Genomic DNA, 26,421 nt, shown 5'->3' on the forward strand with positions numbered 1-26,421 from the left:
ATGACATCAGAGACATTGAGCTCACTGCTAAAATCTAAAATATCGTCACTCAATTAAAGTTAATTTGCTAACTTTTGTTACTTTGTAGATTTCTATTAATATTACAAAACATAGCCTACGTTATCCACTTCAGACCTATGGTATATACAGTTTATCCATTTGAAAATTAGCCACATATAGTCACTACTTTCTTCTTTTGGTACTTTAAAAGTACATTTTGATACATACTTTTGCACTTTTACTCAAGTAAATTTTGAATTCAGGACTTTCACTTGTACTGTAGTTCTACATTGCAGCATTTATACTTTTACTTAACACATTCTGGACAGTAACCCCGTTTGATGTTTTGTGAAAATGTAGCGCACATCTTTGAATATACATATATTATTTTAAAGTGAACATTTTTAACTCATATGTTTGCTTCTGGGGGGGGGGGTCCATGGAACAACATCTTTTCAAATGGGGCCGGCAGCCAATTACATATAATTCTGGGGTCATTGACATGAAATAGTTCGAGAACCCTTGACAGAGAAACATGAGGTTTTTCAGAAAACTGAATGACATTTTGTAGAAATGTCCTCAGGTCTAGATGGGTTAAGCAAAAACAATCGAGCATTATCTTTCTCCACCACTGCAAATTAAAGGTGTTCCCGGGCTGGATGGAGAACCCCTGGGTCAAGGTGGACACCATCGCGGCCGACGAGAGCTTCTCCCAGGTGGACCTGGGCGGCCGCATCATGAAGATCAACAGCGAGGTGCGGAGCTTCGGCCCCGTGTCGCGGAGCGGCTTCTACCTGGCCTTCCAGGACTACGGAGCGTGCATGTCGCTCATCGCTGTGCGCGTCTTCTACAGGAAGTGTCCTCGTGTCGTCCGCAACGGCGCCGTCTTCCCGGAGACGCTGTCCGGCGCCGAGAGCACGTCCCTGGTGGCGGCCCGAGGCCTGTGCGTGCCCAACGGGGAAGAGGTGGACGTTCCCATCAAGCTGTACTGCAACGGGGACGGGGAGTGGATGGTGCCCATCGGCCGCTGCATGTGCAAAGCCGGGTTCGAGGCAGTGGAGAATGGCACGCTGTGCAGAGGTAAGACAAACAGCTGGGTTTCTGTGTTATAACGCTACAGGCTATACTTCACATGCCAACAACAGAATTATGTAATGGGCACACTCCAGATGATCACTGACAGTTAAAGGAGCAAACATTTGTTCTTTTCTTTAGTTTTTTGGCTTTTCTGCCTTCATTGATAGTATCAAGTGAAGATAGACAGGAAAGAGGGAGAGAGAGAAGGGGAGAGACATGCAGCAAAGGTCGTCATGAACGGGAATCGAACACGTGGCGCGCTGCCAGGCCAAAGCCTACAATTTAGGCATTTAGCAGACGCTCTTTATCCAGAGCGACTTACATTAAGAAAGAACAAAAAGCATGGCAATACATACAAAGTAGTTATCATGAATCATACGTTAGCTAAGAACGTAACAGTGGAATATCTAAATTAAACTATGCATATAATAGTGCTATGTTTACATAAAAAGCTATATAAGTCTACATAAACTGCCATCTAAGTCTACATAAAATGCTGTCTATGTTACATAAATTGAGCCTTTGCATATGCCTGTAGGAGGTCGAGGCTAGGGCAAGCACTACGGAAAGTGCTATGGGCCTGAAGAGGTGCGTTTTCAGACTGCGGCGGAAGACTGGGAGTGAATCTGTAGTTCTGATTGCAATGGGAAGTGCATCCCATAGTTTTGGAGCCAGAAGGGAGAAGAGTTTGTGACGTGTGGAGTGTTGTCCCGGGTTCCCGGCGTTTTTAGCGAGGGTACTTGCAGCTTCCCTGCATCGGCTGATCTGAGCACTCGGGAGGGTTTGTAAGGTGTGATCAGACTGCCATACCTTTGGTTGCTTTGAATGCCAGCATCAGAGTTTTGTACTTTGTGAGCCAATGGAGGGAGCGGAGAAGGGGAGTGACAGGGGAGTGAGGATTTTGGCTGGTTGAAGACCAAGTGAGCTGTGGCATTTTGGATCATTTGGAGAGGCTTAAGTGTGCATGCCGGTAGGCCAGTATAAGGAGGGAGTTACAATAGTCAAGTTTTGACATGACTGATGTCTGGATAAGGAGCTGGGCTGACTCTTGGGTGAGGAATGGTCTAATTCATTGTATGTTATAGAGTGTAAATCTACAGGATTGAGTGACTTAGCTGGGAAGAAGAGAAGCTCAGTCTTTTCTGGGTCCAGCTGGAGATGGTTAGAAGACATCCACTGTGAGATGTCAGCCAGGCATGCAGTGATGCGCTCTTCCACCTGAGTAGCAGAGGGGGGAGGATAAAAGCTTATATGTGGCATGCGCCTTCATGGACCACTTGGCCAGCGGGCGCCCCTGTTCTTTTCTTTCATAAGCGTGACTATAGAAATTATTGTTTTCTGATTGAAATTCAATCATCATCCATGACTTGTGTTTATCACCCGAAATATTTAATTAAGTAATTGCTAAATCTGCTAAAGCCCTCCCATACACTACAAGAGCTCCGGACCAGGGGTCATCAATTTGCCCGTGGCAAGACTTGACCATGTCCGCAGGAAATCTTTGATTTAAAAAATAAAAACACTATAACCAGTGTCAATAAGTTTCAAGAACATTATTATGTTACTCTACTATACATTATCATTGGACACCTCATTAATGAAATCAAATAAGATTATAAATCATCAGTAATGATGTTTTATAAAAACAATCAGACGTGATTATTCACCAGTCAATACACAGTTGTAAATTTTCCCAAGGAATATTCATGCATTGCTCACAGAACTACAGTGTTCTACTAAGTAAGGAGTAAAGGACGAGCAGCTGCCTTACTCCAGGCCACCTTCTGGAGTAAGGAGAACTAATTAAACTGTAGAAAATAACGTGGCTGCAGACCGTTTCCCTGATGATCTAATTAATGACGTCCATCCCATCCCTCCCAGTAAACAGTGCTAATGATATTATAGACTACCCCAGCGGTGGTGCCCCTCTCGACGGCAGCGCTGTGTTACCTCATGCAGATCAGCTACTTGTTTACGAAGGACAGCACACATGGGCGTGCTTTATTATGAGGCGGAGCCGCAGAGAAAATTCTTAATTATTTTCTTGCCATCTATGCTTATAAACGTAGCTAGGCTATTGGGACCTATCTACACTTATTTGCGTAGACATATGTTTAATCCATATACTGTATGAACGCGCCGTCCGTTTGTTTACCTTTTAGCATTGCTCCCAGTAGAATAGCCCTCCTCCGACACCACCAGCGATGCCATTTCTAAATCCAGGTCCGTTGAGCCTCCATTATAACCCGATTTATCTCCAAAGGTTAGAGAGCTGTCCATGGTGAGCCGGCGCGCACCCGACGATCGTAAATAATTTGTGATTTTGTATCGCATCGCTGAGAAAATGTAGCTAGTTGTTCTGCTAACTAAAGGCTGTGGGCTGTGTTGTGTGGTGTCGTTCCACTTCCGGAGGCCCCCACCTTCCCGTTTAACCCGGAAGGACAACAAGCTCTGTATAGTGGGCCTGGACGGGCGGCCCCTGATGGTAGTACAACCATCCTAACACTAGGGGCAGCAAAGGAGTTAACGCTTTCCCTCCCTAACACGACTTACACGAGTTAATTGACTGTAGAATAGCTTCCCTCCCAATAACGAGTTACACGAGTTATGTTTTCATTGTTTAATTCACGTTTTTAATACCTTTTAAGACATACGATTGTTTAAACTCTGCAGTCAAACTGTTATTAATATGAGGGTTGGCTTGTCACCTTTTGGCACATTTTGTAGCCCCCCCTGGGCATGTTGCCCTACTCGCAGTGTGTATACGTAGCGGGGGCGCTGTATGGGACCATCCTCTGCACCCCTGTTGTTGTCAGTGGTGGAAAAAGTACTCAAAATCTCAAATGTTTTGTACAATAGTATTGGCGTCAAAATGTACTTATAGTACCACAGTCAAAGTACTCATTAAGCAGAATGTCTCATTTCAAGTGTTCAAATGTATAAACAATCTTAGGAAAATAGCAGATCTACAAGCTCACAATGCGACGCATTGTGATCGGCTATTTTCAAATGGCTGTGTGTACAGGACTCAAGTGGAAGTAGTAATCAAAATGTACAATGAGTAACTAGTCGTTTTCAGTTTTCAAAGTACAATATATAGTACAACTGAGATGTAGTGGAGTAGAAGAAGTAAAAGTACTGGAAATTGGAAATACTCAAGTAAAGTACAAAATAAATACCTCAAAATTGTACTTAAGTACAGTATACTTAAGTAAGTGTACTTACTAGTTCCTTTCCAGTCCACCACTGATGGTCGTGTATGGGTCACGGCTCTTTGCCAAAAATCATTGCAGAGTCTGCTTTGATTGTGATTGGGCCTGACAGTCCTCAGATGACGAATTGCACAAGAACATGGCTTCGTATCCACCAGGCCGCACGTTGCTATATATACACAGATCTATAGTTGGCTCATGCATTATAAACTCTGCTGTCATGGTTAGGATCCGTCATCAGAGCAAGTGATGTTCAACTTCAGCTATAGCTGTGCTGATCATCACTTCATGTAACACAGTGCCAACACCTCAAGCCTATATAAGCAAAGATCCTGTGATATCGATTATGGCACGTCCCGAACCTTGGGACCAAGCTGGTACCGAACATGCTTGGGTACCGGGTACCAAACCGAACATGCTTGGGTACCGGGTACCAAACCGAACATGCTTGGGTACCGGGTACCCATTAAATTAATTAAATTTCGGTTCTTCCTATTTATTTATTATTTTTCTTCCTATTTGTCTCCACCAGGCCGAAGGCATGGGGAGAGAGTATGTTTTGCACTCCGTGTGTCCGTCCGTGTGTCCGTCCGTCCGTCTGTGAACAGCTAATCTCCGGCACCGTTAACCCGGTGTGTGTGCAAATTTTGGTGTGTGTGCACACACTCCCTGGATACCAACGATGAACCTCTGCCCCAAAATTTCCAGAACGGCCTGTTATAGCGCCACCAGGAGGCCGCTTTGTGCAAAACAAGTTTTTGGACAGTGCACCTACAGACTTTGTCCAAACATCCCACAAATTGGTACACAGTCTCTCTAGAGCCATTCAACGAAACGGGTCTTTCAGATTTCTCAGACTCCATCCTGATTGGCTAAGATTTGCTTCCAAAGTTTGCAGGAGTGCTCAGTTTCAAACAAAATGCTGCAAATCATGAACACATCGTGTGATTTCCGTGAAATTGTGCACGCACATTCACTAGGCAGAGGAAGAAATGCCACATGAACATTTTCAACTCAGCCTCATGGTGGCGCTATAACATCTGCTCATTATAGCACCACCAGGAGGCCGACATATGTAAAACACATTTTCTAATATATTACTCCTTCAAAATTTCACGCAAATCGGTACACATGCTCTCCATAGTCATGTGATCAAGACTGGTTTGTTTGATTTCTCATAATCCACCCTCATTGGCTACCGATTGGTAGCCCGCTTTGTACCCGTTTTGTACAAATCGCCACAACTACTCAACACAGCGTCCGATTGTGGTGAAACTGTGCATGCATATTCCCACTAGGCTTTGGAAGAAATGCCACTTGACCGTTTTCAAATCAGCCTCATGGTGGTGCTACAACAGGCCAAGCAGCGACACACACACACGTTTATATTGCTCCTAAACATTTTGCCAAACATCACACACACACACTCCTATCCTCCTGGTGGAGACCTGTGCCCAGAAGGGCACTTTTTCTAGTTTATCCTATATCCCTTTTTTTTTTTTTTTTTTTTTTGCTTTAAATTTTTGGCTTTTTCTGCCTTTATTGATAGGTTGAAACTGACAGGAAATGGGGAGAGAGATGGAAGGGGGAAGACAGACGGCAAAGGCCGCGGGGATACGGAGTCGAACCCGCGGCACGCCGTCAGGCTGGCTCAGCAGCCTAGGTGCCCAGACGGTTGAGCTAACCGCCCTGTCCTTGATGCTGTTTACAGTAGATATATAGTATTTCTCAGAGTCTAAGGCATATATTTGTTATTGTCAGTAGTAGTAGTACTAAGAGGTTAATACAGAATAGATAAAAGAAAACATGCAGCTCAGTATCTACATTCTACAGTATTCTAGTCTATTCATATCTCTTTAAAGGCTTAAAAGAATAAAAGCGTTTTGTTAAACATTTGACCTTTTATTTAAGTTAATTTATACCATTTTGGAACCGAAATAGGGAACCATTAGCATTAGGAATAGGAACCGTAATCGATAACCGTAATTGCTACCGGACTCATAAAAATCCTTACGATACCCGTCCCTATAGACATACTCCTTGACATCTCTTCTCTCTTTTCTACTGAAAAGCTAGGGAAATGACAATAATGATCTCACATTAACTCCAACGTTTACCAATCTGTTTTGACTTTACTTGACCCACCCTATAAGGGTGGAAGCGTGGGGAAGATGCGTTTAACCTGAAGAAACATTCCATTACAAAAATTACATCATGTTCAAGTCATCGTCTAATGGCACGGGAGAAGATAGAGGCACAATGTTGGCCACAGATTGCCAGAGGGGGTGTCAGGGCCGTCATAGACACGCATTACCAGCACAGCATGCAAAGCAACGCTGCTTTGCTCCCGTTCTCCGCCGTTGGACAGATGGGTTTTGTACAGTATGTTCTGTCTATACATTTATATGCACATGTTGTCATCATCACGCGGGCCTTTACTCCATCATTTGTGTCATCCAATAGGCTTACAGGACAGGGTGCTAGAGTAACCCATAAGAGGATGTAAGAAGAGGATTATGATGATAATCTGATTAAAAATCACATTGAAAACACTACAATATGAGACAAAAAAAATTGTAAAAAAAAAAGAGAGAAAAAAAAGCAGATGATCACTTCAAAATGTGAGGGGAAAAGACAGATTGAGACATTCATATCTCAGTGAAGGCATATTAATGATAATAAAAAACACCTTTATTTTAGGAGATTACTCAGGGTCCATTGATCTCATATACCAATGATTAGTAAACATGTAAGAAGTAACCTAAACGATGTATTATAATTATGATATAATTATAATTTATAATTTTGTAATTGGTCTGCATGTGTCAGGGCCATGGAGAAAAGCATGTATGCAGTAGCGGCAAAGCTAGACCTGTAAATATCACAACTGCCAAATAAAACCTTTTGCAGTCAGACGATATGTTTAATACAGTATACGTGCAATTAGTGAGCCTTTTTAATTTAATTTTGTACAATAATAGGTTTGTTCCGCAGTCAAAGTGAGACTTTGCCTTGATGTTTGTTCGGCTGAGAAGTGGATTTGCTATTTATTCTAGCTACAGTGCAAAAGTCTGACACCATTGTCAAACCTATAACTAATGTCTAAATACAGACCAGCCAGTTCTGAGGCTGCTGTCATGATTTTTGACCATCATACCAGTGGCTCAGGGTAGAGAGTAGCTGGTAGAGCGGTTCTACGAGGTTCCCAATTCGACCCCGCGGGCTCCCCCAGAGCTAGTGTCAAAGAATTGCTCCTGATGTGTTGGTTGGTGCCTTGCTATGGTATCCTCTGCCATCGGTGTGTCAATGTGTGTGCGAATGGGTTTACAATCTATGTAAAGCGTTTTGGATAAAAGCGCCATATAAATGCAACATTTACCATTTATGATAGCTGTGTATCAGTGTACCTACCTATATATGGATATGTGTAGATATAAGTGCTTTGTTCTCACACCAGTGGAAGTTCTCATATACGTACTGTACCAGGCTATATAAAAGTTAGGCTCGGTGCAAGAAAACCTAATCAGCGTCAGAGGAAGTCATGTGAAAGAAAAGCAGGCATGCTATGTCAGGGTAGACTCCAATCCCAAGCCCTTAGCGACGGGTCAGTGCTTCAGTAAATACAAGAAGGGGAAAAAAACATCCTTTTTATTCACCACCGATCATAGTGAATCATCCACATCTCAGTGTCTCTCTCATGTTCTCTAATGTATCTCTCTCTCTCCCTCTCTTTCTCTCTCTCTCTGTCTCTGTCTATCACGATAAAAGCGATTATACAATAGTTACCATCAAATAAAATATATTAAAATGTATTTATATTGCGGGACATTCCTCTCTCAAAATAACAGCCTTTTATTTCTCTAAGTGTGTTATCCTGTGGAAATACATGGGGTCCATCCAATACCACAATACCACAATCTGGTGATGTCACCAATTACTAATTATCAGCACCTGAGCTGTATTGTTTTGGAGCTCTTTAAGAGTAAGTTCTTTGTCTGTGAAAACCATAGCACTGACGAAGGTCTGAGGACCGAAACGTTTGCTTTTTAATTGCACCATGAGCACAGAGCACCATAAGAGCATGATAAGTCTCAGTCTAAGGAGTTCTACTTCTTTTTCTATAAGGTGAGCGAGTCTTTTCCTGTCAAAGTTTCCCTTATGTTTTTGAGACCACGCTACCGTAGTCAAGTTTGGAAAAAAAGGACGAAGAAAGGCGCAACAGTTTTTTCCTTTTTCTTTCCTTCGAAAGGGGGGGTGGGAAGGGTTTGTGTGTGTATATGTGTATGTGATGTGATGTGATTGTTTGTAAAGTATGTCTTGTCTTTAAACCTGAAAATGTATAAATACAATTGTAAAAAAAAAGAAAAGGCGCAACAGTTTTCTCAGTGCTTCAGTCCATCCAATACCAACATAAAAATCTAGGCTACATTTTGTTGATACACAGAAAAAATACAAAAGGCATTATATTCCTTAATCAAATATTTATTTGACCATTTCAGATACAGGGCCAGACAATGGAATCTTTTATGAGGAATAAAATGAATAGTGCACAGTCTTGTCTTGTCTGTCACATCACATGCGTTTCTGTGGCTACCAAGGTGGGGGGGGGGGGGACTTTTTTAACCGGGGGACATGTGCGTTCCTCTGCTGTGACGGCATTACATTCACAGAAAACCACCCAATGATAGAACCGCAGAATTTTCAACTGTTACATTTAATTGAAAATGTTCTTATCGTCAATTAATTAACATCCCTAATCCAAATTGATGCAGTTGCACTGGCCAACATATACTGTATAAGGCACGCTCCTAATGTTCACTTAATGTCACATGGAATGTCTTAAACACACCGAAGAGGCCTGAAGCCTGTCCTGGATGGGAGTATCCAGACGTGAATAAAAGAAACACACACACACACACACACACACACACACACACACACACACACACACACACACACACACACACACACACACACACACACACACATACAGTAGAAAGTAGATACAGTATAGTGCTTCCTAAATCAGCTAAAATACCAATACATTAAAAATATTTTTCTGTGCCGGTTCCTTTACAGTATGATATATTTATTTATTTTCACAATTCTCTACATGATCTGTCACATCATTTAGTCACACATTAATAATAGACTTTGTTTCAGTGCTTTGGCTGCACAAGTCTCCCTTCATCCTGTCACCATCTACTGTAGGGCGGGGATTCAGATAAAAGCCTCATGCTGTGGTTGGGGGGCACACACTGGTGGATGACCAGTTATTATACCAGTACCACATATCGTTGCTGTCGGAAGAAACCTCATAACTCAATTTTTGAGCTTTTTAATTTTTGTATTGGCGTAAATCAGTGCTATTGAATACCCTTTACGTCTGTGTGTTGTTTAGAAAATATTGGAAAATTGGAAAGTAGTAAGAAGTGCTTTGGACAAAACCTCTTAACTCCATTGGAACCTCAAAATGTAACTCCACCACCTCTCCCCCTCGCATGGAAGTAATTGACAATATATAAAGTCCAAACACCAACTTTGATGAGGCTGTATTGCTTTGTTCAAAATATAAGGTTTTGTTTATTTCCTGAAAAATGTATATTTTTCATTTCCTGAAAAATGAACATTTTGGAGTTATGAGGTTTCCTCCCGACATAACAGCAGAGATATACTGGTTCAATGCTGTGGTTGGGGGGCACATACTGGTGGATTACCGGTTATGCAGTATCGACCACATATACTGGTTCAATTCCGGCAAGAAACCTGTGTTCCCCCCGTTCTCTGCCTTCAATGTTCCGTCTCTATACAACACAAAATAAATATATAAAACTACAGTATATAAAATCACACCCATGTAAAGTGAGGGGCGCTCTGACCATCATACATCATCTCATTCCGGCCAATCACAATTTGCGTCCTCACCTTTGTCACCAATGTTTGCGTTTACAGTACACTGGCCTAATGTGCACAAAAAAATGGTAGCAAAGCAATGTTTGCGTTTACACGAACCCTCAAAGCTGGACATGCAGTAGGAGCGGCTAGCACCCCTCAAAAACTGTATCCCTCGTGGGATACAGTTAATGGAAGTGGTGAGTGTGGCTGTGGTATGGAGGCGAATAATAACGATAACATGGCTGGCATGGATAACATGGCTTAGTGGAAAGTGAATGAGCAGTCGTCATTAATCGCTTAAACCCTATACTTGGTTGAGGTGAGTTCCTCAGGGCTCTGTACCGGTGTCTTTTCTGTTTTCGCTCTACATTTGAAAGAAAATGGCCGATCCGATTGTGGATTTGCTATTCTCTACACAAATGGATGCTGGGTGTGGTTAACAATTACTGTACCACATAAATCAGGCGGAATAATTCTCCAGGATATCTGCTGTTATGTGTTCTGACAGCGTTCGTGTTGTGCTTTCCGTACCTAGTGGAGCTACAGTATAAATGTAGCAACAAGGCCCTATCATTTGACCTTTGATATGTGGAGTGTCACGGTTGGTTAAGAATCTTTCATATACTGTATGGGCAAAGTGAACTACCAGTGAGTCGGTATGACACTCTGTGTCGACTCAATTTACATTTACTATGCCATGAATTATTAATTCAGGACATTTAGCAGACTCTCTTATCCAGGCTTAGAAGTGCAAGATCATAATGAATGACATGAACCCTATAGTCTACCATTACAACAACTGTGTAAATGATCATGCAAGTGGAGAGTGCCCTAGTTTATTTATTTAATTTTTATTTATTTTCTGCTTTTAACTGTGTTCTTGTACTGCTTTTAATCTGTACGGCGACCTTGAGTGCCCTGAAAGGCGCCTTATAAATAAAATGTATTATTATTATTATTATTATTAGTGCTACTAGGCAGGGGCGTGCACAGATAGACACCAAATGGTGCTAGAGCACCTTCCCTTTTGCCCCTCTGGACACCAATGTGCCCTTTTGAAGGTTAGCTTTATTTGTGTTTTGTACAGTGTACAGTATGTAGCCCATGCCCCATGGTGACATTGATCAATTCTGGATTAAAAAGCATCTAATATTATTTAGGTTCCCTTTTTTTCACTTGAGCACAGCCTGCCCCTCAAAATGTCAGTGCACGCCACTAGTTAAGTGGATACTAGGTAAACATCAAACCTATAGTGTCTGAATAAATAACATGCAATGAAAATAACATTGTCAAGCAATCGACGTATGTGTGAAGAAGTAACCAACATATATAGCTGATGGATTGATTAACATTTGTATTGACACATGCATAAATTAAGATATATTTGTACGTATTTTGTCTAGGATAAAACACAAAGAAGCCTGAGAACTTCACATCTGCATAGTAAAACTATACAGCATCTATTAAAACCCATTTACTAACTAACCCTAAGGCTGATTAAAAAAAAGTTGTTTCTATGTCAGTTGTACTCAACCTTTTTCACTTCAAGGACACCACTGAGAAAACTGTCCTTTCTTCGTCCTTTTTTCCAAACTTGACTACGGTAGCGGCCGTGGTCTCAAAAGGGAAACTTTGACAGAAAAAGACTCGCTCACCATATAAAAAAAGAAGGAAAATCCTTTTATTTTATCATGCACATAAAGTGCTATGTGCTCAAAGTGCAATTAAAAAGCAAACGTTTCGGACCTTCGTCAGTGCTATATATCACTTCAAGGACACCCAGAATTTTCTGTATTCGGCTGCCGACCCCCATCTGAAAATATGTAGTTCCAGGGACCCAGAAGCAAAGATTTGAGTTATAAAAATGTAAGCTCTGAAAGAATATATATTCAAAGATTTGTGCCACATTTTCACGATTTTCAATCTACAAGCTCGTAGCGCGGCACTCGTAGCTTGTAGATCTGCTATTTTTCAATAGCTAAAATATAACATAATGCTTAAAACACCAAAAGGGGTTCCCGTCCTGAATGGGTTTAAAAGAAGGCCAAAAAAGTGAGAAAAAGTGTTACAACTTAAGTAATGAGAAGGTGAGGTCGAGGTGAGCTTTCAGGCTGAAATTGGGAGTTATTTCCTGTATCTGGGAAGAAAGTGAAGTGCTCTAACACATTTTCGCTTTCCTGTAGGCCCACAGGGATCAATTTCCATCAGTCAATTATCAACGTGTCTTTGAGCAGGACATTTAATTGCTGTAGTACGTGTGCAGTTGTGAAAAGTCCAGACTGCTAGGTCTAATTAAGCTGGGTGTCTCCCAAGAGTGGATGATGGGAATATGTGGGCCGTTTCTCTCCCTGCAGCATACTGTTTGAGCACCGAGGTCACTGCATTTTAGGTGTGCCACATAAACACAAATGTAATTGTTGCATGTCAATTGTCAACTCCAAGTCAGTCAGTCTGTGTCACTGCACTGCAACTGTTGTGACAGTGATGGATTGATGGATGTTTAGATCCAAATGTTCTTGCAGCCAATGCAATAGCTTGATACAAAAACAAAAGAAAATGTAATTGCCGTATTATATGGACTGTGCTGTTGAAATGCTTATTGACTATGATTGATTGATCAACTAAGCCATTTGAAACTGACAATATTTAGATTTTGGAAGTTCTAGACAGTTCATGTTCAACGTACAATCCACATATACAGTACTTTAGATGAAACCCGTATCTGTGTCAATGTGTGGCCGTAACTATTGGGAAATGGACTGGAAGCTCCAGACAGTAGTGAAACATGAAAGATGGATGGAATGAATACAGTGTTGAGCTTGCAGAACAAAGACAATGGGGAGATAACATTTCAGACAGTGTCAGACTGTCAGACAAGCGTGTCCACAGTGCTGTTTGTTTCGTTCAGGCCGAAGGCTTGGCCGAGATTATGTTTTGCATCCGTCAGTCCATACGTCCGTCCATGTGTCTGTCCGTCCTGTCTGTCCGTCTGTGAATAGCTAATCTCTGGCCCAATCGACGTGAAACTGTGCACACACACTCCCTGCATGCCAAAGCAGAACCTTTGCCCCAAAACATTTGACACCATCCTGTAGCGCCACCAGGAGTCCGATTTTTGCAAAACATATATTTTTTTCTATCACGTCTAAAACATTACGCAAATCAGTACACATTCAGCAGTAAGTCTATAGCACGTACTGTAGTACTTTCCTTAGCACTTGCACTTGCCCTATAGTCTCGATGACCTTGCAGGCTGGTAAGTAAGTAAGGCTTGCCAAGCCATGAAGCCATAGGGACAGGAGCCTATCTCCTGTTTCTGTAGCGTGAGGCAGCTTGATGTGCGAGTACACCGCCTGGATGTCGCAGGGTCTTACCCCCAATCCAACCCTTGAAGCTGAGTGTCAAGCAGGGGCTGCAAAGGCTAACATGTAAGTTGGATGCGATGGCAAGATGGGAAGTATACTTTGAAAAACACATTTTCTATTATTACTCCTTCAGATTTTATCCAAATTTCACGCAAATCGGTACACATGATCTCCATAGTCATGTGATCAAGACAGGTTTGTTTGATTTCTCATATTCCATCCTGATTGGCCACGATTGGCTCCTACAGTTTTCAGGAGTAGCCCGCTTTGTACAAATCGCCACAACTCCTCAACGCAGCGTCCGATTGCGAGGAAACTGTGCACGCATATTCCCACTAGGCTGAGGAAGAATCCTGGTGGAGACCTGTGCCCAGAAGGGCACTTTTTCTAGTTTATTCTGCATTTGAGCCACGGACCATCATCGTTAATGTGTAGACTTCTTGTAAGTTAAGTAATTCAGATGTTTTACAATAATCTCTCTTGACTCTTGAGTGCGTAAAATGAAACCAAATGAACCCGGGAGGGTCCATTTGGTTTAATTTCACGCTCTCAAGAGTTAAAGATCTGTAAGGGTCCATTTGGTTACCAAGCCCTCCATCATTTAGCTGGGGACCACTTTGGAACCCCCTCAAGGCCCACTGGTGGTCCCCGGACCACTGGTTGAAAACCACTGTTGTAGAGGTATATGTGTCTAGGAGAGGTAGGAGTAGATTCTTAGCGAGTGAGAGGATGCCTAAGGAATGGAAAAGAAGTGTGCTAACTGCTCCCACGTGTGGCTTTGTGTGTATGTACTGCACTGTGCCTTTGTAGATCTGGGGAGATACAGGGTGCCGAGGAGGAACACCCATCTTGTTCACCATGGTGATGGACAGGCTGACAGATGAGGTTAGACAGGAATCTGCATGATGTTTGCAGATGATATTGTGATCTGTAGTGAGAGCAGTGACAGTGGAAATCTAGGGACATATGCCTTGGAAAGGAGAGCAATGAAGGTTAACGCAGCAAGACAGAATACTGTGGCCAAATTTGACTGGGGGACTGCCATTGGATTTTTTTGAATTTTCATTTTTCATATGAAAGCAGAGAATCATAGCTTCAAATTGACATATTGGTTGTTCAGTTTGACCCACCAGTTTAGCAGATATGGCTTATAGAGTGATGTCTTGCAGAAAACAGCGAGTTGAGAAAACAGGCTTGAAAGGTTCACTTCTGTGGTCTCTAACATTACAATAGCTACATGTTTAAGCATTTTTTTCATATTTACATGTCAATTTCAGCTTTGACACTTATTTCAGACATGCTCTAGTATGTGAAGAGTCTGCCTGTGGTCTTTCTCCTCTGGTGAAAAGCTGGAATGTGCGCGATGGCAGTCTCTCAGTCAAATCTGGTCACACATGTGTGTGAATGAGAGGAACCCTACTGGTACAGTGAGATTACAGGCTGTAGAGGTAAAGAAGGCGGAGGACTTCAAATACTTAGGCTCAACCTTCCAGAGCAATGGAGAGTGTGGAAAAGAGGAGAAGATACGAGTGCAAGCAGGTTGGAACGAGTGGAGAAAAGGTGTGATGTGTGAAAGTATCAGCAAGAATGAAAGGAAAGGTGTACAAGACGTTGGTGAGACCAGCTGTTGTAGAGACAGTCGCACTGAGGAAAAGACAGGAAGCAGAGCTGGAGGTAGCAGAGACTAAAATGTTGAGGTTCTCTCTGCGAGTAACAGGGATGGATATGATCAGGAACGAGTACATCAGAGGTACAGCACATAGTCGTTATGCCAATTAAGTCCTCCCACTCCTTGCCACTGCTGTTGTTCTTGTACTCTCCTGGCTCACCTGCCAGTGAGTGTGAGGAGCCCCCACCGGGAGGCCATATTAGCACCTCACCTCCTAATCCTCTCGACAGCCCCTATAGGAGTATGTGCAGTGACCGGTATCACCCTTCCAGCCTGGCTTCCCTCACCTGAATATATATGTGTCAATTGTGTTTGTGTTGACGTTTGGCCAAGTTGGACTCACTGCGAAGCATTCAAACCCCTACTACAAAAATCTTCTCTTATGGGGGTCCCCCATAAGAGAACCCCCAGTGGGGGTCCACAGGATAATTAGTGGCTCTGCGGTGGAGGCCACCATGCACCACCAGATTGCCTTATTGATCAACTGACACATTTGAAACTGACAGAGCAATATTTAGAATATGGAAGTTCTCTAGACAGTTCATTTCCGGCATACACACACATATATATATACTGTGGATGAAATGACTCAATAATCTGTGTGAATTTAATCAATACTGTACATATAGGAAAATAGACTGGAAGCTCCAGACAGCAGTGAAACATGAAATATGGATGAATGGATACTGTGTTGGGATGAAACCATTAATGCAGAACAAAGACAACACAGAGATGACATTTCAGAGTCAGACATTGTCAGACAGTGTCAGACGAGAGACGGTGTTTCTGAATATTAAACTATGTACAATAGAATAGAATAAAACCAACCCTTGTCAACTGTTCGTTCCAAAAAATGTAATATATATATCACACAAATAGATCTTTCAGTACATTGTCCATATAATTTACTGGTAAATAAATAGAAATCAGATTTCAATAATTGGGTATACTGCATGTAGTAAGTTAGTAACTATAGGAGGTTATCAGAGCTCAGAAAATGAAGACATGTTAACATGTTTTGCCAAAGGCTAACATTAGGCTAATGAGACTGCTGTAATGCATGATTCTATTCCCCTAGAGTGCATTTAGCAAGCTTCGTTCAAAATGACTCTGATAATACCTGTGTGAAGTGAGAGGTCTATCTATCTATCTATCTATCTATCTATCTATCTATCTATCTATCTATCTATCTATCTATCTATCTATCTATCTATCTATCTATCTATCTATCTATCTATCTATCTATCTATCTATCTATCTATCTATCTATCTATCTATCTATCTATCTATCTATCTATCTATCTATCTATCTATCTATCTATCTATCTATCTATCTATCTATCTATCTATCTATCTATCTATCTATCTATCTATCGTACCTTCCCCCCCCCCCCCCCCTCCTTTGAACCCATGCATTTCCCCTCCCTCTCAGTAAAACAGTGCCATGGGTGAGTGAGCAGTGAGCAGGACAATCCCAGACTTCCCTGTCTAATCCTCCTATTCCCAGCGCCAACAACAGAGCTGACAGGGTCTAGAGAGGAATCACCATGCGAGTCACATCCATAAGCTGACCTTTATGAGATGCAGCCTTGTATGACTAAACATAATGCTGTCTTGTATGAGCACAGAGGAACACATTGGCCAGCGAAGAGAGCAAAGCTGCGTTTCCTATATTTAAACCCATTTAGACCTTACAAATGTCCTCTAAATCCTGACAGTTTTCTGAAAAACCTTTGTTTCTATGTCAGTGGTGCTCAACCTTTTTCATGTCAAGGACCCTCGGAATTATCTGTATTTGGCCGCGGACCCCCATCTGAAAAGTTGTTTTAGTTAAAAACGTCCGCTCTGAAATAATATGTATTCAAAGATTTGCGCCACATCTGTGATTTTTCAATAGCTAAAGAATAACAACATAAGGCTTAAAACACCAGAAGGGGTTCCCATCCTGAACGGGTTCAATCCGGGATGTATCAGTATTCAGTAGTAGTGCTACAGCATGCTCAGAACCATCAGTAGTAGTGCTACAGCATGCTCAGAACCAATTGGGCCAAGTGCATGTTACAGTGGCCAGATCAAGCGCTGCTTGTTTCCTTTTTGCGCGGGACCACCCGGAGTCAAAAATCTATCACGCCGTGGCGCCGATGGCCTAGTTGTTAGGTCATACCACGCACCAGAGCATACAGTGCAATGTTCTTGTTTTATTTCATTTTATTTAAGGTACATGATGTACAGTCATATACCTTACCTTTCACAGACGAGACCATGAGAGACAGAGCATAATATGTACAGTACAGTATGTGCCTGCCTTTGTTTTTATTTGCGTGCGTGCGTGTTTCATCTCTGACTGAGATTTGTTTCTGTGGAAGTCATTTTGGACAAGCATGAGGTCACCACTCGCCAGCTGCCTGGGGGGCATCAGCATGTTGTCAGTGACAACCGGTTGCTGTGCTGGTCGTGTGTGTGTGTGTGTGTGTGTGTGTGTGTGTGTGTGTGTGTGTGTGTGTGTGTGTGTGTGTGTGTGTGGGGAGGTGGACGCTTTTCAGACAAGGCATTAGTCCTACATGTCGGACTAGCGTCTGCTCTGCTCCCGTGCTTGCGGTTATGGTTAGGTTAGGAGAGGAGGCGGGTTGTCATTTGTGTGCGTGCGTGTGTGTGTGTGTGCATCCCCGCCATGTGGTCCAATTCACTCTAGTGGGGAGTAGGCCTCCTCCATCATCAATATGTGTGTCTTTCTACTACACACGCACGTCACTGACTGACTCACAAGTCTGAAGAAGACCCAGTAGTCTGTCTACCGGGCGGCCACTGAGTTTCCCCAAAGGTTTTCAAGAGAAGGAGTGATTCCACTTTAACTCTGAGTGTATACAAATGCAACTAAATGGACCCTTGCAGGTATAATTGGTTACCTTTGCACAATCTCATCTGCAAATGGATACAAACAAAAGAGACGTATAAAGAGATGTATAAATGAACACTGAGGGTTTTAATGTGCTGGCACTATTGACCGCCAGCTCCACCCATTTTCCATTCAGTTCAGTAACATGATGAATGAATGTTCTATGTTCTAGTATCGTATACGTGTCAGTATATTGACAGTGTGTTACACAATATGGATGGACATAATCAGGGCAGACAAGAAAGAGAGAGAGTATATCTGGACTCACTGCGCCACCCAAGCATTTCTATCCGTTCAGGACGGGAACCCTTTTGGTGTTCTAAGCATTATGTTATACTTTAGTTATTGAAAAATAGCAAATCTAGGCCGTGCTAGGAGTTTGTAGATCTGCTATTTTTGTGAAAATGTGCCGCAAATCTTTGAATATATATTCTTTCAAAGCGAATGTTTTTAGCTCAAATCTTTGCTTCTGGGGAGGTCCCTGGAACTACATTTTTTCAGGTGGGGGTCCGCAGCCTAATACAGAAAATTCCGGGGGTCCTTGACGTGAAATAGGTTTGAACACCACTGACATCGAAACATAGATTTTTCAGAAAACTGTTAGGATTTAGAAGCCTACAAGCTCATAGCGCTACGAGCTTGTAGACCAGCTTTTTTTTTTATCATGAAAATGCGGCACAAATCTTTGAATATAGGCTATATATTCTTTCAGGGCATGGGCTCTATATTGTGAGTCATGTCTCCGGCTCTTTCCTTACACTCTATTTGAAAAATGCTGTATTGTTGTTCTCCCTATAAAATACTTTGCCTTTTTTTCTTTTCTTTTTTTTTTACTATTTTGGAATAGTTAAAATAGCCAATCTACAAGCTCACAACGTGTCTATGTAGATCGGCTGGTTGAACTATTACTATTGAACTATTAAACTAACTATTAAACTAACTAATTAACTAACTAACTAAACTAATAACTAAAAAGGATTTTCAAAATAGTAAAAAAACAAGTAAAGTAGTTTAGGGTTAAGGGGTTTAGCATGGACGAAAATAGTACCCCAAACATTTTTAACTCAAATCTTTGCTTCTGGGAGGTCCCTAGCTGGAACAACATATTTTCAGGTGGGGGTCGGCGGGACAGTGCACACCCTAAAATCTGGACAAAAATACAAGCCGTAGTCAATGGAAGAATGTTTCCGTGCACTGGTTCTGTCCACGGTGTGGTTCTAACTCCCTGCCACTGTCCCTTGCAGCTTGTTTGTCGGGCTACTACAAGAGCTCCCAGGGGGACCACACGTGTCTGCCGTGTCCCCTCAACAGCCGCACCACTAGTGAGGGAGCCACCAACTGCGTGTGCCGCACCAGCTACTACCGCACCGACTCGGACCCACCGCAGATGCCTTGCACCAGTATGTATAATACTATTATATTAGCTCCCTTCACCCGCTCCCTCCAGAGGCCTCGCCTTGTACACAACAAGAACTTGTTCCTAATGTACTTTTCAGCCGGTGTCATTATTTTGGGCATTTCATTATTGGGGAAAATTGTAAAAAGAAATTACAAATTACAAAAATAGTGATGGAAGGTTGATCGTAATTTTTGGTCAAAAAGTTAAACTGACGGCCCAGGCCGTGGCGTAACGGTCTGGGCACCGGACTGGTGATCCAGTCGCGGTGTGCCGCGGGTTCGACTCCCGGACCCGACACGGCCTTTACCGCATGTCATCCCCCCATCTCTCTCCCGTTTCCTGTCAGCCTACTATCTATCCCTTAAAAAATCAATAAAAGGCGTAAGCCGCAAAAAAAATATCTTAAAAAAAAAAAAAAAAAATTAAACTGACTTACGTGGCTGGGTGTGACTGATATGAGGTTAGGAGACTTACTGTAAGTGGCTGGGTATGACTGATATGAGGGGTAAAAAAGGGTAAAATATATGGTAAATATATGGCTACTCTACATTTAAAGAGTCTAACATGGGGGGAAAAAAACAAGAAAACGCAACCTAAATGGCACCCGGTTGGACTCTAGCATCATCTCTTCTTCCCTCCTGTTCCTTGCAGCTATTCCGTCCATACCGCAGAATGTCATCTCCATGGTGAACGAGACGTCTCTGAAGCTGGAGTGGACGGCGCCGCGGGAAGGCGGCGGCCGCGAGGACGTGGTCTACAACATCATCTGCAAGAGCTGCGGCGCGGGCCGCGGCGCCGGCGGCGGCTGCACCCGCTGCGGCGACAACGTGCAGTTCGTGCCGCGTCAGCTCGGCCTGACCGACACGCGGGTGCACATCAGCGAGCTCCTGGCCCACACCCAGTACACCTTCGAGATCCAGGCCGTGAACGGCGTGTCGGACCAGAGCCTCCACTCGCCGCGGTACGCGGCGGTCAACATCACCACCAACCAAGCAGGTAGGGTCGACTCTGAACTCGCCGCTGACCCGATAAGGGTCCAATGGGCTCTATGCACACAACGAACACGCCATGTTGGAAAGAACTTGGGCGCCTTCCCTACTTCCTTACCGCTGATACTAATGAAGACTCTGTTCCATTCTGGTCAAACAGAGAGTCAGGGTGCTGCTATTGTGCGTGTTGGCTCACTGGAAACACGTAATTCCGACGGAGCATTAGTCCGACATGTGGGAACCGCTCGAACATGCGCTGCTCCTGTGCTTGCGGTTATTGTTAGGTTAGGGTTTGAGGTAGGTTGTTGTTTGTTGGACCAATGACTAGTCTGAACTAAGTACTGTAGTGTAGTGTCCTTCAGTGGGTCCCAAATGGACCCGTAAGGGTTGTGTCATTAGTATCATCAGTAACAGCTGTGAAGCAAGTAGGGAAGTGGCCCGGAAATAGGAATTATTTTGTGTGCATATAGCCCATTAACACATTTGCTGTGCAAGAAGAAGCACCATTTGCTGACTCTCCTATCTCTCCTACATTGAACGCCTGCGGTTACTCTTGTCAACATTGTTTGTCTGTCTGTCTGTCTGTCTGTCTGTCTGTCTGTCTGTCTGTCGTCTGTCTGTCTGTGTCTCTCTCTCTCTCTCTCTCTCTCTCTTTCTATCTCTATAGAGGGCACATCATATTTTCTCTCTTGCTTTTCCCCGTCCTAACTTTCTGTCACTGGGTTCTTTGACGTTCTCAGCACCATCAGCCGTTTCCATTATGCACCAGGTCAGCAGAGCCCCCAATAGCATCACTTTATCCTGGTCCCAACCTGACCAGCCAAATGGACTCATCCTGGACTATGAGCTCCAGTACTATGAGAAGGTACAGTATTGTCAACCAGGTCTTTTGTACAATGTGCACTTTTTTTTCACTTAATTATTATTGATGAAAAGACAGAGACAACAAAAACTAAAAAAGACAATACGAAAAAGACAAAAACTAAAACATAATTTTTCATATTACAAGATACATTGGATATCCTGCCAGTATTTCTGAATTTTAGTCAAGTCCAGAATATAATATGAGCGTGGCCCGCCTCCTTGTGGCCACACTGTCTCCAGCATGGCTGTTCTGTTTTCAATTGTCTTGACTTAATTTTAGGTGTTATAAAAAATCTCATTAGGTTCTTCCAACAGAATTCTCTCCACATTCTTGAGTTGGTAGACGTAATTTGTGTTTTGCACATATTTACCCATTCCTCTGTAGTGATGGTAATCTCCAACTCTTTTTCCCAATTAGTTTTAATGTACTCTGTGTAGTTAGCCCTAGCTGAAACCAAGGCATTGTATACACTAGACACTGCTCTTTTGGACTCATGCGTATATGCCTGTATAAAAACCTGTATGAGACCGTTTGTACAATGTGCACTTTGAGCTGTTTTTGTCAGGTGAAACCTAACAGGCCCGTTTTTATTAGCGACCTAGTCATGATTGACTGCCCCCTAGGCCATACTCTGAAACACAGCTGAAACGCCGCCAGCCAATCGCATAGTAGTTGTCAATCAGGTTGCCTCCTAAGCTATGACACACGCACCGCGGAAGTCTAATGTTATGAGCTAGCTGGAGAGCAGGAAAAAGAAAAGGAGGACAGATGCGCAACGGAGACAGCGCTTATTTCACCTGACAAATATGACTATGTCATAATTTCTTGTTTATCATCATGATGAGGCTCAATGGGACACAGTGAGACTTCATGGGACATGTTGTGCAATGGGTCTTTATTGAGCTCTTCTGTGCACAACACTGTAGTGCAGGGGTTCCCAAACTGGTGCGTGCCGTGCACCCCTTGTGGGGCGCGAACGCCCGCCCTCTAGGGGGTGCGTGACATGAAAAGGGTAATGGCGGTTTTACGGTGTTATTATTTAACACAAACTGCTAAATCCTGCAAAACACTGTTGTAAGGAGATGTACCGTACTGTATAGAGTATACAGCAGCTGCATGTCTCTCAGGGCAGTGACATCCTGACATGCCAAAGATTTATCATTTTTGGCCAAATACAACGAGACTGAGCTTTTGGGGGGAGTGTCAGCTAGGTCAGGAGGTAACGGCGTGCACGGACAAAAAATGGTTTGGGGACCGCTGCTGTAATGTAATGAGTCTGTCCACCAGAAGCTGCTGAATAAATATGACAGGTTGACATGTCAGGTTATCATTTTGTGTAGATGTAACTATGGCGTAAGAACCTGAATGAGCCAAACTATATGTTTCAGAACCAGGCGGAGTCGAACTCCTCTGTGGTGAGGAGTCAGACCAACACTGTGCTCATCAGAGGGCTGAGGCCTGGATCTATATACGTCTTCCAAGTGCGAGCTCGGACCGTGGCCGGATTTGGACGATTTAGTGGCAAGATGTACTTCCAAACTATGACTGAAGGTATGCTGAAGATCTCTTTATCTAAAAGGTAAAATGATAAATGATGCATCAATATAGCGCTTTTATCCAAAGCACTTAACATAGATTGTGCATTACATTCACCCATCTCACACATTCATACACCGACGGTGGAGGAAATCATGCAACCAGGGGCAGTGGCTATGGGGTAGAGCGGCCGGATTCGATCCCAGGCTCCCCCAGAGTTAGTGTCGAAGTGTCCTTGAGAGCAATACTCTGAAGTACCCCTAATTGCTCCTGATGTGCAGGTTGTCTTGCATGGTTTCCTCCGCCATCTGTGTGTGAAAGTGTGTGTGAATGGGTGATTAATGCACAATCTATCAAGCACTTTGGATAAAATCACTATTTCAATGAATGCACCATTTATAACCGTTGAGTCTTGCTCAAGGAACCATTTTTGGTGATTTAAGCATTATGTTAACCTTTAGCTGTTGAAAAATAGCAGATATACAAGCTCGTATAGCGAGTGAATATATATTATTTCAGAGTGAACGTTTTTAACTCAAATCTTTGCTTCTGGGGGGGTCACTGGAACAACTTATTTTCAGATGGGGGTCGGCGGCCAAATACAGATAATTCTGGGGCTCTTGGACATGAAATAGTTTGAGAACCACTGACATAGAAACATAGGGTTTTTCAGAAAACTGTCACGATTTAGAAGGCATTTATAGAATCGTCCTCAGGTCTATGGGTTCATTCAGCTATGTAGTGTGCCCTGTCAACCAGGATGGCTCGGAATTTGTCTCAGGTGGCTCAGGTTTGATGCAGGGCACTGGACAGGAAATTATAAGTACACATACAGTAGAGTAGCCTATATAGCTACAGTATAGACACATTATTAGAAGTCATACGATCATACGAACGAATCGTGTTAATAGATATTTGTGGTGTCCTGACAGGGCGATATTTCCTGAGCATGTACGTACGGCACACACTGATTTCACAGCACTTGATACTTATTGCCTCATTTTATCGATCTCTTCTCATATGGACTGACATAAAACATACTGGCACAGTGTTCATGTGCCAGTGTATTATGTGTGTCTATTTTGAGACACATAAGTGATCTGAGGGTCATGCTATTTCTGTTAATTATTTTTTTAAGTGGTGCAAACCACTTCTACATCCAGCTTACAATGCCCTGTACGTGTTTGTGTGTGTGTGTGTGTGTGTCTGTGTGAGCGTGGAACGAGAGAAGTATGTGACATGGCTGCCACCTGCTGGACGCACGGGAGTTGCACCACTTGGTTCACACTGGTGTGATTTTTGGTATTCAGACAGCCAGCAATGGGTAAAACACTCCCAAAAAAATGTAGTCTCTGTGACACATCTAGGAGCCACAATCTTCATTCAAAGATGTTTCTAGAAGCTTTGTCATTCGTCAATTTGCCTGTCTACTTCATTTCGACCGGGGTTGTTTTTTTCGACCAATGACAAAGCTTCTAGGAACATCTTTGAATGCAGATTGTGGCCCCTAGATGTGTCACAGAGACAAAAGTAATTTTGGAGTGTTTTACTCATTGCTGGCTGTCTGAATAAGTAATTCAAACTTGGACATATTATTGGGGAGCGAGTGACGCAGGCATCGTTGCCTGGATCATCACAATTTCACTGGACTGCACTCGTGAAAATACACTTGTGTTGTCACTCACTCAACCTCTCCTGCACGTCCAAAATAAACGCCACGCCTCTCCTTGAAAATGAACCACTATAGGCGCGTGAGATGCTGCCCGTCTGAAAAGGCCTTTAATCAACACCGCAGTGTTGATTTGGTCGACTAAAACTATGACGAAAGATGTTCGTCGACTACCTTTAAAGTACCGGTAAATATATTGACAATTTCGTCAACAAATGAAAACTAGACTAAAATGTTAGTAAAGGTCTACTGGACTATGCTGAAAATAGCAGATCTACAGGGCTACACAGCTATTTTCAGCAAGTGTAAAATCAGACATCATGACGGCATCAAGGCACACAAAACACATTTTAGCCGACAAAATCAAATGTAGATTTAGTCGACTAAAATCTTATATTTAGTCGACTAAAACTAGACTAAAACTAAAACATTCCAGGTGACTAAAATGTGACTTAATACTAAATGAAAACTATTCAAAAGACTAAAATCAAAATTTGCTGTCAAAATCAACACTGCTTTACTGTCTTTTCTTTTTTATCTACAGAGGAATATAATTCCAGTATCCAGGAGAAGCTGCCTCTGATCATTGGCTCGGCTGCTGCGGGCGTGGTCTTCATCATCGCCATCACCGTGCTCATCATCGTCTGTAACCGGTCAGTCAGGCATCACGCTGTCACTCATATACAGTCTGTAACCTAACCGGTCAGTCAGGCAGCACGCTGTCAATCATATACAGTCTGTAACCTGACCGGTCAGTCAGGGCAGCACACTGTCAATCATATACAGTTTGTAACCTGACTGGTCAGTCAGGCAGCACGCTGTCACTCATATACAGTCTGTAACCGGTCAGTCAGGGCAGCACACTGTCAATCATATACAGTTTGTAACCTGACCGGTCAGTCAGGCAGCACGCTGTCACTCATATACAGTCTGTAACCGGTCAGTCAGGGCAGCACACTGTCAATCATATACAGTCTGTAACCGGTCAGTCAGGGCAGCACACTGTCAATCATATACAGTCTGTAACCGGTCAGTCAGGGCAGCACACTGTCAATCATATACAGTCTGTAACCGGTCAGTCAGGGCAGCACGCTGTCAATCATATACAGTCTGTAACCTAACCGGTCAGTCAGGGCAGCACGCTGTCACTCATATACAGTCTGTAACCTAACCGGTCAGTCAGGCAGCACACTGTCGCTCATACAGCAGTGGTGGAAAAAGTACTCAAATGTTTTACTTAAGTAAAAGTACACAGCAATTTAGGAAGGTTGTACAAGTAAAAGTCCTGAATTTTAAAAAGTACAAAAGTATCGGCATACCAACAGTATACTCATTGTGCGGAATATTCTCCCATTTCAAGTTTTCAAATCTTTTTTAAATAGCCGATCTAAAAGCACACAATGCGTCGTATCATTCGTGACGCATTGACTGCGTCACGAATGTCACGAGTAGCCACGAGTAGCGCAGTGACATTTTCAGGCTGGAACCCAGGCTAAGTAATAAACTTTGAAGGATAGCGTGGAAATACAGTAGTGTCACTGGTGTATTCTGCTGACAATGCACAGGTTTTTAACTACAGTATAATGAAATTCAAACAAATATTATGTCCCTCTTTCACATCCCTTTTTATTCTATTAGTGCCTGGCCTGGTGATATGCGCTTCAATGAGCACACCTTTGTAGTTACAGCTGTTCACAGCTCACAGAAAACCAACTACAGTACTACTAACGCACTGTAGTTGGCCTACATGTATATATCCTAGAGACTAGAGAGGACATGTTATATAAATGTTCATCACAATGATTCCCGCAAATAAAATTTGTTTGTGCGTGCGTGCGTGTCCGCTGTT

General features: G+C 42.9%; 1 protein-coding gene across 2 annotated transcripts in view; it reads left to right on the top strand.

Annotated features, from left to right (window-relative positions):
• The window catches only part of ephb2a (eph receptor B2a), a gene marked incomplete at its 5' end in the record, with an annotated part of 69,286 nt that overhangs the window by 27,223 nt on the left and 15,642 nt on the right, over window positions 1-26,421 (top strand). For both annotated transcript variants that reach the window (XM_083769519.1, XM_083769518.1), the window contains 6 exons: window positions 645-1,080; window positions 19,359-19,514; window positions 20,165-20,509; window positions 21,243-21,367; window positions 22,756-22,918; window positions 25,117-25,225. In XM_083769519.1, the coding sequence (XP_083625645.1) occupies window positions 645-1,080; window positions 19,359-19,514; window positions 20,165-20,509; window positions 21,243-21,367; window positions 22,756-22,918; window positions 25,117-25,225 (1,334 nt within the window). The remainder of the gene's footprint in view (window positions 1-644; window positions 1,081-19,358; window positions 19,515-20,164; window positions 20,510-21,242; window positions 21,368-22,755; window positions 22,919-25,116; window positions 25,226-26,421) is intronic.

Source organism: Protomyctophum parallelum, assembly GCF_964188405.1.
Source record: "Protomyctophum parallelum genome assembly, chromosome: 7".
NCBI classification, from domain to species: Eukaryota; Metazoa; Chordata; class Actinopteri; order Myctophiformes; family Myctophidae; genus Protomyctophum; species Protomyctophum parallelum.